Source organism: Haemorhous mexicanus, chromosome 22 (assembly GCF_027477595.1).
Source record: "Haemorhous mexicanus isolate bHaeMex1 chromosome 22, bHaeMex1.pri, whole genome shotgun sequence".
Taxonomy (NCBI): Eukaryota; Metazoa; Chordata; class Aves; order Passeriformes; family Fringillidae; genus Haemorhous; species Haemorhous mexicanus.
Window position 1 is genome coordinate 6671593 of NC_082362.1, and position 16204 is coordinate 6687796.

At 40.9% G+C, this 16204-nt stretch overlaps 1 protein-coding gene across 2 annotated transcripts; it reads right to left on the reverse strand.

The window, feature by feature from the left end:
• Nucleotides 1–1721: 1721 nt before the first annotated feature.
• Nucleotides 1722–16150, reverse strand: INPP5K (inositol polyphosphate-5-phosphatase K). Of its 2 annotated transcripts, XM_059865677.1 has the most exons (13): nt 15980–16150; nt 13765–13872; nt 13014–13122; nt 10419–10535; nt 9943–10115; nt 9235–9346; nt 8640–8749; nt 8040–8066; nt 6180–6372; nt 5804–5941; nt 5255–5338; nt 4484–4588; nt 1722–4193 (listed from the first exon to the last, which is right to left on the reverse strand). In XM_059865677.1, exons 1-13 carry the CDS (start codon nt 16012–16014, stop codon nt 4077–4079), a joined length of 1428 nt encoding a protein of 475 aa, XP_059721660.1. In that variant the 5' UTR covers nt 16015–16150; the 3' UTR covers nt 1722–4076. The 2 variants fall into 2 exon arrangements, with proteins under 2 accessions (XP_059721660.1, XP_059721661.1); XM_059865678.1 differs by lacking the exon at nt 8040–8066 and having other exon boundaries at nt 15980–16145.
• Between the last annotated feature and the right edge of the window lie 54 nt (nt 16151–16204).

Genomic DNA, 16204 nt, shown 5'->3' on the forward strand with positions numbered 1-16204 from the left:
CCTCCCTTTTCTACAGAGAGAAATCACAATGGGCAGAACACCAAAGCTGTGTTAGTGGTATGGCTCCTGTGATGCAGACACCAGAATTATGTGCAAAAAAGCCTTCTGAAAATGGGCTACAGGTGAGTGGTAAGAGGGGAAAAAAAGGTAAAAACAGAAGAAAGAAACTGCAGAAAAAACTTTAAAAGAACAAAACAAAAAGGGCACAGAGGAGCAGAGTGTGGTCTCTGATGAGGCTGAGCTGTAAAACCACAGTTACAGTGCAATTAGAACTTGACAAATGATGCTGAAGCATTCCCTACCAGAGCTGATGTCGGTGCTTGAGCACTGCCAGTTTCAAAGCACAGTTAGCAGGTTAAAATATTTTCTATCCTATTTTTCATCCTTTTGTGGTGCCTATATTCACATTTTCTGTATTCTTCCTGCACCTCTGCATTTCCTCTTGCCAGTTTGCATCCCCAGATCTCACACTTCACTGTTTGACTCCAGTGATTCTCCCAAGCTGTGTTTAACTGTTCCCACACAGATTTCTCTTGCTGCTTTCTAGGATGCACAAAGTTCTCCTTAACTGCAGACACCCTGTAAGTGAAAGATGACAGTTCCACTGTAATGGAGGGAGGTGGGATGTACAAACACAGATCCATGGTGTTCCTCAAATTGAAGCAATTAAACAAGTTCAGGGCAGTTCCTGAGCAGATAATTTTCCAGAGTAAGTGTATATTAAATTGAAATTGTTTCGTGTCAATCACGTGCAAACAGCAATTCTTAAATCCAGGGGCAGAAAGAGCCACAGGAAGTTTCCTGTTAGCAACACAGAGCTCTCAAAAAAGGTATAATTTCCTCTCTCAAGGAAAACCTAACTCCAGCTTTGTTCTACTGGCCTTTCCACTGCAGTATATTAATTCAGACAAGTTCATCTGAGTGTCACTCAGTGTCCAAGAGAAGAGAAGGAAGCAGTGGTAGTAGAAACAATGGTCTTTATCAGAACGTATTTTTAGGGTCTCACAAACACGCAAGACATCTTAGAAATATTTCCTGTTTACACAGAGCTGTACTATCTGTGTGCAATGATACACTGCACATCCTGAGGTTAGCCAGCAATCAGAAATATATGGGAGTTAAATGAGGCTAGACTCAACATTCCTTGGGATATATAGCTCCCATTTGAAAATTAATTCTTCAACAGCGGGGAGTTGTGAAAAGTTATCCTTAGATGGATGTCGAGTGCAAATTTATATTAAAATATATAAAATCTTAAATATGATGCATAACTTAGCAGATCTTTCGTAAAGGCAAAAGAGACACCTCAAATCACACCATGAAAAATTCACTGTGAAAAAGAGAAATTAGAAGAACCTGCTCTCAAAAATTAAGAAACAATGTCAAGTGGTCTGGGCATTTTTACAAGGAAAATGTCAAAACCTCAATGGGGAAGAGGGACAGAAAATGCAAAACCACAAGAGCATTTAATACTGGATTCATTGAAATAGGGAAAAAAATAAGATGAATCTGCTTTGTCCAAAGGAAAAACAGCATTTATCCTTGCTCTTCTTTTGCTGCTCAAGCCCTACCATAAATTGTAACTAATTTCCTTCTAAAATACTTTGTATCAGTGCATCAAATATGACTACAACAAGCTCCTCAGAAAAAAGTTACAAATTAATCCTCCCCACCCAAACCATTCTGTTCCTTCTCAAATTAACACAAACCATGCACAACACTTCACTGCCAGGATTTATTTTAGAGGTACATGAAAAGAAAAACACATGAGTATAAAAACATTTCCAGTGATTATAACATCCAATTAAAGGTGTTTTAAGAAAAGATAAATTTCATCAGAAATTGCATCATTACATGTCATGGAATAGTTTGAAAAGCTACCATAGGTAACAGTAGTAAACAAAAGTGCCTCTGTGTGCATAATACTGAAGAAAGAAGTGCAGAGTTCTGTGCAGCATCCTCCTTACACACAAGCAGCTCCAATCCCAGCTGCTGGGGGCATTTTCCGGGAAGTCCTGTGGTTCAAAGGATCAGTTTACAAAATGCAGCTTCTGTGTCCAGTGACAGAGGGGTCTCAGCTCCCATAAACACAAAGGATCTCGAGTGTCTGGCCCCTGCAAAGAGGCTGCATGGCTCCCTCTGAGCTGCTCCTGCCCAGCAGATGCACCCTGCTTAGAAGAAACTGGATCTTGGTCCACAGTAAATTGCCAGCTGTGGTCTGGAATTCAAAGCCCCACTGCTCTTTGGGCTCTCCACAGAATCTCCTTGCATGGAGAATGGTCAGAGAGTTACACCAGTGAAACCAGAGACAGAGATCAACTCAGGAACTGCAGAAGGGACTGCAGTTCTAAGCAGGGGTTTGTCTGATGCCCTAATTGCCATGAGAAGTCACATATCTGGAAGATTCAGTGCAAAACAAATTCTTGGGAGACCAGTATAAATGGGCAAACTGTTTCTAATATGGTTCCAAAGAGTAACAGGAATGTACAAACTGTAAACCTCAAGGCAGTGTTAATCCATGCAATGCACACAGTATCCTCTGAACCTGCCCTCACTACTCACCAAGTATTCCCAACACCAAGCATCAAGCTGAGATACAACTAAAACCTACAGAGGCCAAGTGTTCCTGAAGCCCACTGCACTACGTAACCAGAAACCTATGTCAGAGCTTCAACAGGACACAAAGACACCTGGACCTCAAAAGGTTTTATGCTGTGAATGATAAAAGCAAAACAAATATCCTATCAAGCTGTTAACTTTCTATCTCAAAACAACCCTGAAAAAAATGAGGCTTTGAGAAAAAGAGCAAAAAGGAATCCACTCAGTTCTGAAGCTGAATTCCAGCATGAACATCCCAACATCCCTTGCTCTTCCACCTGAACCAAACCTGCTCTTTTCCATCCCTGTGCCAATGAGGAGTGACTAACTCTGCTCACCACGCCTGGGAGGGAGCTGTGGGTACAGAGCATGGGAGACTCTGTGTGCTCTGTCCCAGCTCTGCAGTCTGAGATTCAGTGGAATGTTTCCTATCCTTTCCAAAGATCTCTATTTCCCCACCAAGAAACAAGACCCTTTCAGAAGCTAACTACCTTCCAGGTTCCTAAAGGTACAGGAAATTTCTATTCCATCTCCACCCTCAAGTGCACAGCATACAGAAAGGTCTGAGCACCTCTGGAAAAACAGAAAGTTTGCAGACTGATTGCTAAAAATTGAAGATATTTACAATTTTCAAAGATTATGCCAAATCATCAACCATGAGCTGCTCCTTTATGCTAAAGCATTTCTCAACTTCTGCAATTTCCCTCAGAAGTTAGCTGTGGGATCCTGGCTCACTCCAAGCCAGGAACTGGTATAAAAATGGGTTTATTTTACATTTTTTAATGAGGGGGGTAAAGGCAATAGGCAAATTGCTTAATTGCTTTATAAAATAAGAATTTAAAATCAGTAATAGTGCATTTTGATAAATGTATTTCAATTTGGAAGAATCAGATATTGAAAATCCTACTAAGAGTTCTTCAGTAAGGCATGAAGAGAAGGATCTACCCAAGGAGACTTTACACACTCCAAAGATTTTGTTTTTCATGTGACCTGTTGTCACTGGTGTTTCCCAAAAGGTAATTAGCTTACATCTGAAAGTCAAATAAAATTTCAAAACAAGCTAACTAGCTGTATCTAATAAATAATTTTTAAATAACTTCATTTAAACTCAAAATTTGGAAATCAATTATTAAGTGGTTACAGCATAGTAAATATTGCATCGTAAATAAAATATCCTCTACAAAAAAAGGAACAAGCCTAAAAATCTATTCAACATTGCAACCTCCTTAGGTTAAATCATTACATCAGAAATGTCTATCACCTGAAAACATACAGCATTCCTGAAGTGCTATTTTACAGTTCTCACCCAGTGCAAGAGTTACTCTCCCCAGAATAAAAATAACCATTTCCACAATAAATTATCTTCTACGAGCTTCCAAAGTTTCTGAACATTCCTACCTGTCTTACTCCATCTTCTAAGAGCAAAAGCTTACAATCACTAAGACATAAAGAATCATCTGACAGCTGAACCAGGACCATTAAATGCCCTTTCTATTTTCAGAATCATCAACTGATTTTGGATTGTCAGGTTGCTGCAGCAAACTGCTCTCTTCCTCTGGCACATCCTTTTCTATTGGTGTTTGGCTAGGCTGAATCTAGGAGAAAAACAGGATAAAAACCAAATTAACAATTCAAAAGCACTGTGTTCCTCTCCATTATCCATACCATTACATAAAGATGCTGTAACAGTTACTCAAAGTCTTTCAGCACATCAGCAAATTCTTTTTAGCCAGAACATATTCTTTTAAAAATTCCTTCTGCTGCCACCTTCCCAAGGATTAACACAGTTATGCTCAGGTGCATATGAAAACAAATGAAGTAATAAAAAAAAAAAAAAAACACACACACACACATCAACATTAATCAATGCTTCCTAATGTATTACCTGAAAAGGTTCACTGATGCCAACTATTGACTGCAAGTTATTGCTAAAATAACAAAGCAAAAATTCTCCTCCCATCTTGGGTATTTCTGAAGCACTCATGTAAACCTGGCAAGAGTAAGAACAGGCAATGAGCAATTTCCACAGCAAAAGAAGTTTACAAAAAAGCCCTTCAGGACACCATCAAAATCAGTATTTGCTATTTATAAGCACGTTTTAAAATGTAAACTAAAACGGATGGGGACAGAAATAACTCAGGAAACCATCTGAAAATTAAATCAGGGAGGAGAAGGAATATCCTTCACCATGACAGCAGAAGGCTTGGTTCAGTGACAAGGGAGAAGGGACCCAGAGTGGCTGGAAGGGAAGGGCCAGAGCCAGAGAGCAGCAGAGGGAGTGGAGCTGCCTCCTGGTGGCAACAGCAGAGCACTCCACGAGCTTGGTTTGCTCCTGTCCCAAGGAGCCACCGTTCCCAATTTCAACTTCTATTTGTTCAGGTAAGTATCTCTGGTTATTTATCATTTGCATCAAAATAAGGGATTTTTTTTTTTTTTTGTTTAAATCACTTTAGGTAATCACTACTAGAAGGCTTTGTAGCAGACTGCAGTTTTTAAAGAGGGACCAAAACATTCAATAGGAAGAATTAGGAAGAGGGATCGTTCCCAACTAGCTTCAACTGGGAAGAGGATACAGAATTCCTGAGGGGAAGGGGATATGGAACAGACCTGCAATGCTACTCTATGGAAAACTACATCAGAAAGAAATACAACTGACTTCTTTGCTGTCTCTGCTGGAAGAAATTTCATCATCTTCCACCCAAGCATAAGTAACATAATCCTTCACATGCCTGAAAGTCACCTGCAGAGAAAGATACAAACTATCAGCTTCCTGATGGAAACAAAAGCCATACTACATGAAAAACAAAGTTGTGAGAGATGTTTACTGTTTCACTGACGTAATTAAAACACCCCAAGGATCAAAACATTCTGGGGGCACGCACACATCTTCTGTTTCTGGGAGGGTGGGACTGCTCTGCTCTCTCACCCTTCCATTGATTGACTTTTATTTTTGTTGCATCAACTCCTTTCCGCAGCTTCTGCAACATTTTACTTCAATAAACAACCAGATTATTTTAGCAGAGAATTTAAGAGGGTGTAGAAGAACTCAGATGCTGTACAGCTAAACTACAGAAACTACCGGCAACCAAGGACACAACTATTTCACAGAGTTCTGCACTAGCAAGAATCAGGGCTCTAAAACTCTCCAGACCTCCTGCAGGCACATTCCCATTTTTGTTGAAGAGCCATGATGAGGTAACATTACCTGGAAGAGCCCAATCCAGTCCCAAGCACTGCTGGGGAGCTCAGGTGCTGCAGAGTAGCGGATGAGAACATCGTGCTCTGCACTCCACTCACCCTCAGGATTCAGCACGACCAGGGGATCTGAGACAAGAGGCTTCATCTACACCAAAAAACAGAGTTTCAATTCAGTCAAGCCTGTCTTTCAGTTATTCTTTCAGTTATTCTCTGCCACAATTGCCACCTGTGGGACTCTTTAACTGACTGGAAATAACCTGACAGCAATTTGCTGCCTTCATTATGATCAGAATGTAACAGAGATTATGGTTTAGGAAATCAGCTGCTGTAAGGCAACACGGAGTAAAACAAACTTTTTCTTGACAGCATAACTGGGACAGCACCTCAAGTTTGAAAGTTCCTGTGACAGGTTTGTGATCACTGATGCCATAGCTCATGTGACTGACATAGTTATTCAGAGTCACAGAAATTGGATTCTCTTCTTCAGGGAATTCATCTTCTTTTGAAGCAGCCTCGCTGAGATTTTTCACTTTCCATAGAATTCTATCTGTCCATGCTGGTTTTCTTTTCTTCTCACTGCAAAAATGTAAGGCAAAAAGTGAAATAAGCAGAGAAACAAGTTGCCAAAAGCTAAGAATGCTGTGCAAAATCTACTCAGATTTCAAAGACTATGAGATACATATTAATAAAAGGAGGCAATCATATGCAGGCTTCATTTTACAGCTCTGATTAATGTGTTTTACAAGCAATGTTTCCTTAATTTGAACTCCATTCAGCATAGATCATGGCTTTCTGAAAGAGGAGTAAAATGAAGGGCAGAAGGACATTTCAGTGGGTTAGTTGGCTTCATACAGGAAATGATACTTTCTCCTAAAACCCTGTAAAAACATGCATGAATTTAGACATAATACAACAACTGGCCTAGGCTCCACACAGATATTCTGAGAAATTAGAGTGTAAACATAGGGAATATGTAGGAAGAGTCTGAATGACGTTTGAAATTATTCAAAATATTTGAGCGCAAGTTTCTTTTAACAACACAAGACAGGACAAACTCGGGTAGCTTATGGTAATCACAGGTACCACAGCAATGCTTTATTTGAAATTCCTCTAAATTGTACCAGCCTGCATTTCAGGTTTGCAAGCTACTGCTGTCTCCTAACAACGGGCTTTCAAAATTCCATAATCAAGGAAGTTGTGCCTGCAACTGTACTGTATATCTAACTTATCACAATGCAGAGTTTCCTTTTATACCATCTCAATTACACCAGAAGACATGAGCCCTCTGTGGTTCTCTGTATAGTGTGAGGAAGGCTTAACAGCAACTCTCTGGATGGGTGGATCACTTAAATTGAAATGGAGAAAAGATCATACCCTATGGAAGAGGAATTAGAATGGACTGGATTGGATTATGAAAGTTAAAAGCAGGATGTGTAAGGAAAACTGTCAGTTTAAATGTCAAAACCAAGGCCATTTAGTTCAATATCCAATATAATTTTGTTTTACCCCTTCCTACCTTTAATAAAGTGGAAAGATTTGAAATGACTAAGGGCCCTTATCCCACTTACTGCAGTAATTCTATAAACGGACAGAAATCTTTAGGAGATGCCAGATGTCTGCTCTGCTGTGCAGGAAATACCAAAAGAACAGCTTAAGGTAAAACACTCCCTGGTTTAGAGAAAATGGAATATTAGATGGGAAACAAACCCTCAGAATTCACATTGAAGAAGTATCAAAACTAAAATTCTCTGGGCTTCAGTAAAAGCAACTTTTTCAGGGTGCTTGCCTTGAGGTCCTGCTGGTCACCCCCTCGGAGCAAAGTCTCTCTGGTAGCTTGAGCAGCAGCAGGATGCACACAGAATGTGAAACCACACTTTTTGTTCTCTCATCAGCCAATACAGACAACCAGGCTGTGAATCATTTGTAAAATGTCCAGGTTTGGGTTTTTTAAAGTATTTTCTTTTTAAGATGGATTTACTGCTGGTTCCATTACATCTTGTTATATTAAATTAGGAAGCAAAATGTCTTTGGGTCCACATAAATAAACTTCCAATATTAAGTGCAACAGCAGAGTAGATAACACTGCAGCTTTCAGACAGGTTAAGAAAATTCCTAAAGAAAATCAGCTGTCATCTGATTTTCAAATATTTCACAAAAATCAAATCAAAAGCTCAGATGGAGCCTTGTTTTGATTCTGAAATATTAAAAAAATCACTACGAAATTGAGAAAGTTCTCTTCTTACTTAAACCAAAATAGGGACTTCTGTTCTCTGGAAGTAAAGAAAAAGATCAGTACAAAACCCTGTTTGGACAGGAACTTATCCTTCTGTGGAAACATAAGACTAATACTTAACAAACAGACTTTAATATCACAGAAAAACTTTGGAAATTTAAGATACCCCATCTTCAACTTAAAGTAATCAATAAAGACAAAGATACATTAATTTTCACATACCAGCATAACAAATGAAACGCTTACACAGAGAAGGAAGCAAAAATGACAGACAAATATACTTTTCCTCCTTTTTCACAATCAATGAGCACTTCTAGCAGGAAAGAACAAAACAGAAGCAGCTTAAACAAGTGCTCATTTATTTTGTTAATCTGGTCTTTCCAAAAAGGCAGCTGGGTTGTTTCATTACTTCCCTCATACAATCAGCAGACCCCAGCTTCTTCAGCCAAAAATATTCATTCATTCAGATTTGATCAATCCAAGCCGAACAGAACAACTCAACAGCCCCAGTACACTCAGGAAATTCGGGTTTGCTGATTACTGAAGGGATATTTAACCAAGCACCACATTCACTCTCATATTCCACATCTAAACTCATTTTATCTTTTACCTTGTGTCATAGACCTCTGAGTCAAGGTCAAACTTGTAGGTGGGCTTAAACTGCAGAGGACCCTCTTTGAATTCCTTCAGAAATGCTTCCTCCTTTTTTGCCATATTTAACTGCAGAAATAAAAAGTAACTTTTAAAGATTATGTTTAAAAAATCAGAGCTTAAAGGACGACTGGGAAAGCATCTTCCAAGAATTCAACACTGCAGTCAGTACAACACTGGAAAGGTAAATTTAGAAAGGCCTCTTTGTTATAGCCAGAACTCTCGACACAATCCATCTAAAAGTTTAGAGGCAATTCTACCTAAAACATCCAGAATTATGTTGTCTTAAAAAGAATTACTGGAAGGATAGATAAAGGTGAGGAACAACTGACAAGATATGAAGTTCAAAGAAATCTCCAGTAAGAAACTGCACAAAAGCAGAAAAAGTTTGCAGTTAACTGGGGCTTATGACCACCTCATATTCCACCTTGTGACTGCTCTGAGTTTGTGTTCTTTAACAGAAATCAGAAGTTTAAGGTGTAATTTAACTACCACTTTGTGTTTGTGTGCATTAGAACCAAAACCAAACCCCCAAAGAGACTGAGCCAACCCACCTGGTCCTTTTCCCAGAGCAGACTGAAACGCTTGTTATTGATTGATTCTCTGACAAAGTGTATCCCATAATCTGCTATCCGGAAGTTAAGGTCTCCAAACCAGAAGAGAAGCCTTTAAATCAAACCAAGATGCATCAAACAAGGAAGATTTATATGAATCTATTAACTCAAGGGAAGAATTTGACAGAATGTTAGCCATTATACTAATTAGGTGTTCTAATCACTTTTATTACTTAATGCAAACAGCTTTAACACAAACATTAAGTAGCTATAGATAAGCTTACACAGGGACAACCTGCTGCTAAACAAAAAACTGAAGTAATTGAAACAGTAAATTAAGTCACTTGCATTCTTGCTGCTTGCTTATTATCGTCTGAATATTAACTTCTCCTGTGTCTTACATCTCTGAACACTTAACAGCAACCTAAAGGATTTTTGGTATAAACAGGCTTTAGCTTCTAAAGCTTTCCTGCATGACATGTACAGTCTATATGCTAACAAATGAATGTAATTAGAGACTGCAAGAGAAGAGTCTTGTAAAACAGACATCTGTCTTTTAGGTTATCTTTTCCTCCCAGGGTTCAGGGTCAAGGCTGAAGGGACATTTAAAATAAAATAATGGATGAGAAATCCAAACTCAAAACTCTTCAGTGCAAGAGTTCACCCTATAATAGATAAAAATAACACAGAACTGAGCGAACAACTCACTCGTGATCCAAGGGACTTGGAATATCCTCTCCTTCAAACTGCATTTCCAGAATTTTCTCAAAGTCATCCAGTCGCTGCTCGGTGTTCTCTATGTGAGCTGGCAAGTGGCAGTTCATGAAACAGATCGTGTGCCCAAAGAGGGACATGCGGACGCTGACTCCTCCTTTGTTCCCCTGGCACGGGAGATGAACAATTCCCTGAAACTGCAGGCAGTGCCTGCAAATGGAACTAGCACCACCTGTAACCTTTCAATTCTTGCAATTAAGATTTAAATCAGTACAATCTCTTTCTACACAACTTGTTGCATGTCAGCAAATGAGCTGAAATCTGAAATTACGCTCTGTGCTGCATACGAGGTTCAGACAATGAGTCTGCCTGTCAGGTTATTAATTTTTAATGAAGCCACACCCTCTCTGTCCCAGCAGGGAGCCATGGAGAGGCACAGAGCACCAGCAGTGCCCAGAGGCAGTCCTTACCCAGTAGCCAAAGAGGCCCGTGCGGGTGTAGTGGGTGTGGATGTCCCGGATGAAGGGAAGGTGCACGTGCTTCACAAAGATCAGAAGCAGCAGCCCCTGCATGCGGACTGAGGAGAGCTGGGAGACAGAAAAAAGGAATGGTCATTTCCAGGAGTTCCTTGGCTTTACTTCACATGAGCTTTCAGGGGAAGAAGGCCACAGCAGAAGTCATGCAACTCCCTCACCAAGCCTGGCCTCAATACTGTGACACAGTAAATGCAGACTCATTTCAGTGCTGTGAAAAACATATTCCTTATGAACAAATCTGATCAATTCCTCAGCTAATTAACACAGTTCCAACATTATATTTCAATCTTAAGTCAATCTCAAAACAGGCACCTGCCCAAACCTCTTTAAAGACTTTTCTTCTGCCTCACCAGCCTCTTGTTTCTGCCTTTAAGAATCCTGTTGATGAAGGACCAAATCCTTCACTTTTCACCTAAAAGCTTTATAACTCACACCTACAAGTCCTCCAACAGCAGCAGCTTTTTCAAACTGAAGCACCCTTGAGCAGATCATTAAATATTCTAAATGCCCTCAAAAGCACAGCAGTCATTCCAGGCATCTGCAAAAACAATGAGCTGCAAACAGCAGAACCTCCTGCCCTGCAGTGCCTGTAAAAACTGATTTACCAAACACTTAGAGAGCACATAAGACACATAAGACAGGCTTTTGTGGTTTGGGTTTTTTTTTGGTTTGTGTGTGTGGAAACTGTCTAATAAAGATGTCCTTCATTGAACATTTATGGACTTTACAATGATCCTGGCATGAGACACAAAATTCATTGTGTTTTAATGATTATGATTCAATTTAAAATACAGGCATTGAAATACATTAACTGTAGTTCAATTTTATGCTGGATTAATTTAGAAAAAGACTACATTAGAATAAAACTGACTATACAACTGCTGGAGAAGCAAAAAAATTCAGCCCAAAATTTAAAACAGAATTCCTCCTTTGTCTCCCTATCTACACAATTATTTCCGAATATATTTTAATGTTTTCATTGTCCTTGAACCCAACAAAATACCCCACAGAATACTGAAACAATGGATTGCAATTACTAATGATGCATAAATATTTTAGTAGTCAGCATTCTCCTTTCCATAATTACATTCATGAAGCACCAAGATCTTCCAGTCCCTTTATTATTTATTTGCTTTATTTCACTCTGCTGTGGCCAGTCCTCAGAGGTTTCTCAAGATCCACAGGACCTGAGCACAACAAGGCACTGACCCCTCCCCTGCTGGAACCAGCACCAGTCCCACCAGCCCTTAGAGCCAAATCAAGCAAAGCCCTTGCACAGAGGGAACAGGATCCTGTGGATGGTGGAAGAATGGACTGTGACCAACTGAACACTCTGAAAACAGACCCTGCTACTGAGGGGACAGAATGTCCCAAGGATGACACCTCTCCCTCCACACCCAACCTCAGCACGGGTCAGCCAAGGGGTAAGTGCTCCTCTCCTGCTCAGCCAAATTCCTGGCTAAGTCCTGGGATAACCTTTCCTTGCTGCCTGGTTTGATTTTGACCTGGCCTGACAGCTCCCCCTTATTACTGGAGCTAATCGAGTCCTGCTGAAAGCCATTAGGTGGCAGCATCCATTCATTAGTGTGCTCCAAACTGCCTCTGTTCTAAATTAGAATTCAAAATCAGCCAGGCATACCAGCAGGAATTCTTCTAACTGTGTGTATACAGGGCCTGAACGTCAGCCCACGGCCAGATTTTGAATTTTTATCAGCAATGACTTAGGCCAGAGTGAACAATGTGGGTTTTTTCCTTTTTGTAATTCCCAATGGGTCCTTTGTTTTGTTTAATTACAATTAAAAGAACAGCACAACTACTGAGTCTGATTAGCATGCAGATAATGCAATCACCTCAGCAAAATCAGCCAGAAATAGTGCTTGGTTTAGAAAATCACTACAAAAGGCTTTTAATTTACTAGAGAAATCCAGGACATCTTCCTACGTTTATTGTTGGCATTATTAAAATACCCAGTACTTTAGCTGCTCTTATGTCCCTGATATCACCCCAAAATCTTATCATTTCAATTCCCATATAATGTTATAGGTCTTCAACCAAAAATCAAGTCCTCACGTAAATATATACACCCACTAAAATCATGTTTTACACATATGCAATTTACTTTCACCTGCAAACAAACTGGAAAAAGAAAAAAAAAACAAGATAAAGGAGCCTTACCAATCTTAATGAAAATCACTGCCATTGCTTGGGATATTTATAGTGCAAGACTACATTAGAAGCATCACAACACAGTTCCCCAATATTGCACAGAGCAAAAAACTTTTCTACAAACAAGAGAGAGATAAAGATATTGTGGCCACAAGAAATATGCTGTTCAGTATGAGTTCACATCACATGAAAAACAGAAAAACACAGGTGTGGTGAAGAATCACCTCTAACACATGTGGACCTGTGGAAGTGACAGACACCTGCAAAAACACCATCAACTTCTCTTTTATGGATAATCTGAGGGAAAAAAAATTAGACTTTTATTTCAGTGCTGTGACACTGAAGAGTGGTGTAAATAATTACCTTGATATATCCCAAGGGAGACAAGACAGTCATGAAAAAAATGCTCCATGGATCATCAAATGCCAAGTCAGACAGAAAATTTGTGATTTTTGAATTCACCTCCTGTAAGCTGAATACATCACAATTACTCACATTGCACCACTTGGTTTGGACAGAATTCACAGAACTTTGCAGAACGCAGTTCCCAGAAAATTCTTACAGTTCAGTTTCTCATTCAAGCAGTTTAACTCACACACAGATCTAACACATCTGACACTGAGTAAAACAAAATTAAAGGAGGTTATATACACCTGAAGATAGAGTTTAAGACAATGCCAGACTCAAGATGTGTTATAAAAACCTGATTGTCAGGACTTCAGAATTTCAACATAGTTTGGAAAACACAGTGACAGATTGTGCCTAACAAGCTTGCATTAATTCCCTTAAAACATGCTGAATTTCCAATAACTTTCATATCAAAATGAACAAGCTATCAAAAAAAAAAACCAGCAGGCCAAACTTTTTGTGTGTTTAGAAAAAATATATTCTGCATTCTGACACCACACAGCAGCAGCTAACTGCTATAAATCATCTCTGTTGTAAGTTAGTCTAACTAACAGGAGACTAAGTTGGTCTTCACCCTCTGGTAGCAGTGGTGTTAAACCATCTCCCAGGCAGTGATTCACATCACACAGTCCTCCCAACACACACCATGCTGAGAGCCAGCAGTTTTGCAATAAACTCACAAAGCAAACTCTTTAATATCACTCACCCTATAACGTACATGTCCGTGGGGGGGCCCAGCGAGTTGAGCTGAAGTAAACTTGTGACATCAGGAGGGGGAGAAGCTGTGCCCACATTCCAGGTAACTAGATGTAGTCTAAAAAAAACAGAAACCACACAAAACCAATGCTAAAATTGAAATGTGGACAGGCAACCCACTCTAAGAACATTCTAATTTCCCCAGAGATTTCTGGTTGATGAAAAGAGACAGAAGTTCTATCTATCTGCCAGCCCCTACACCACCACAAAAACAACCAATGGGAGGGAGCAAAACCTGAATTCTTGCCCCTTATCCTTCATCTTTTTCCCCCAGATGAGGAAAGCTTCATCCAGAGTGCGAGACACTTCCTCGTGGATCTCGTCATCGGAGCTGATGTCCTCCACGCAGGCCATCAGCTGGGCCACCCTGTGCCGGAGCTGCAGGCGGCCGCTGGAGCCGGTGCTGCTGAGGCTGGCCGAGCGGCTGCGCAGGCTGGGCCCGCTCTCCACCTCGGCCAGGGAGAGCCCCTGGCAATGCTCAGCTGCATCCTCGCTGCTCAGCGATGCCATCTGCTCCCAGTTCAAGCTATGCCCTGAAGGACTGGCCCATTAAAGTCAAGAGATTGATAAGGGTTTTCCAGCTCTTGTGGAATTCAGCATTGCTTCCAACGCAAAAGGACAAATTGAGGTGCAGCAATGCTGGAAAAAAAACAACCTGTGGCGTTCCCACCACAGTGGCTGGGCTGTTACAAAAGCTGCAATCACGTCCTACCACACACAGTCAATTGTTTTTTTTTCATAATAGATTTAATGTGGTTAATTCGATGAGCTCAGGGTTTAAAAGAATTTATTGTTGATTTGAATCGATCATGTGCCTGTCTGCAGGCAAGGAGAAATGTAATCTCCAGCTCCCAAACATTCAAAGTTCTGAGCAGAACCAAGCAAAGCCACTGACTCTCAACATTCACATCACAGCACTGTTGTTTCTTTACAACATGGTTACTGCAGTACCAGAGCTTCTAAAAACAGATTCACTTTATTGTCAGTCTTGTTACATGACAGACAGGCTTAAAAAATAATAAATCTTAGCATTCTATAATGACCTTATAAACACTGATAATTAGTAAATCCCATCAATACGCCCATTATTAAGGCTGTGTTTTTATGCCACAATCAACTGCCTGCTCAAGGTGACTTACACAGAAATGGATACAGGAAAGCTGGAAAACAACCTTGCACAATAGATTAAAATGATACATAATTTCCCTCACTAATAGTGTATCTTTGTAAGACGATGCTGAAGTCACACAAAAGCTACTCCAAAACAAATTTCTAGGGAAAAAAAAATGTAGGTAGGCTGCAGATGTAATTTTGCCACCGGGGATGGCACTTGGGAACACTCTCCAGTTACTAATTTTGTAAGACAATTACCTGATTAAACAAAACTGAAATAATGTTGAAGCCATCAGTCATAACAGACAGAAATTCAATTCCTCAAGATGCCCAGTGACCACAGCACTGGCAAAACCACAGATCTCAGAAGTAGAAACAAACACTGTCCTAAATACAAGCAACCTACTAAAGTCCTTATTTAGCATCACTGCTGCTAATCCTCAAATGACTCAATAGTGGAGAATTTCTCAGGGTCACAGTGCTCATAATAAAGCCTTCAAAGGATTTTTAAGATATTTGAGCTCTCGTCAGCTTGTTAGTTTGGCTGTTTAAATTTTCCTGTCACAGACTGTTACCCAAATCCCATCTAAGCAGGTTTCTGCAGGGAAGGAATCGAGCCCAGACAGGACACCGACAGAGAGTGAAGACACATCGTAAAAACACCGTTAAAGCAGAAGCTCAGTGTTTACTCAAGTTTGTTCTTCCTCAGGGAAATTGACAAGTTCTTGTCAGCCGGTCCATGACAGAAGTGCAGATGCCCGTGCCCTCATAACACATTAACAGAGCTCCGGGAAGTCCCGAGCAGCCCAAAACGCCCCATAAGCCTCCCCGAACCACTCCAGTACCGACCTTCCACACCAGAAAATCGGCTTTTCTCCTCTATTTCATATGACTACGCAACGCGGCCAATTTGTGTAATTCTGCGATAAGAAGCACACGCACACACACACACAAGTTTCGCTAATTCTCGCCTATTTACGTAACCGCTCGCGGCCACTTTTCGGAGCCGCCCTCAGCCCCGCGCCTCGCGCCCCTCCGCGCCCACCACTCACCTCAACTCCTTGGTGGGAAGGCCCGCGGCCTCCATGCCCGGGGTTCTCGCAAGGAAGCGCTGCCCGAAGGACGGGGAAAGGGCCGGCGGAGTCCCCGGCTCTCCCCTCACTCGGCCCGGCCCGGCCGCGGCCTCCGCGCCGCCCTCAGCGCTCCGCGCCCATCGGCGCGCGTGACGGGGGCGGGCACGCGCCGCGCCACGGCGCCCCCTGGCGGCCGGGAGGACC

What these genes read in the sequence shown, in the direction of transcription:
- INPP5K (XM_059865677.1), bottom strand. Translation starts at nt 16,014, where the DNA reads ATGGAGGCCGCGGGCCTTCCCACCAAGGAGTTGAG. An exon ending in CTTCCCACCAAGGAGTTGAG is followed by an intron (nt 13,873 to 15,979) that starts GTGAGTGGTGGG and finishes TGTTTTTTTTAG; the next exon opens with ACTACATCTAGTTACCTGGA. An exon ending in TGCTCTGGGAAAAGGACCAG is followed by an intron (nt 8,750 to 9,234) that starts GTGGGTTGGCTC and finishes TTATTTCTGCAG; the next exon opens with TTAAATATGGCAAAAAAGGA.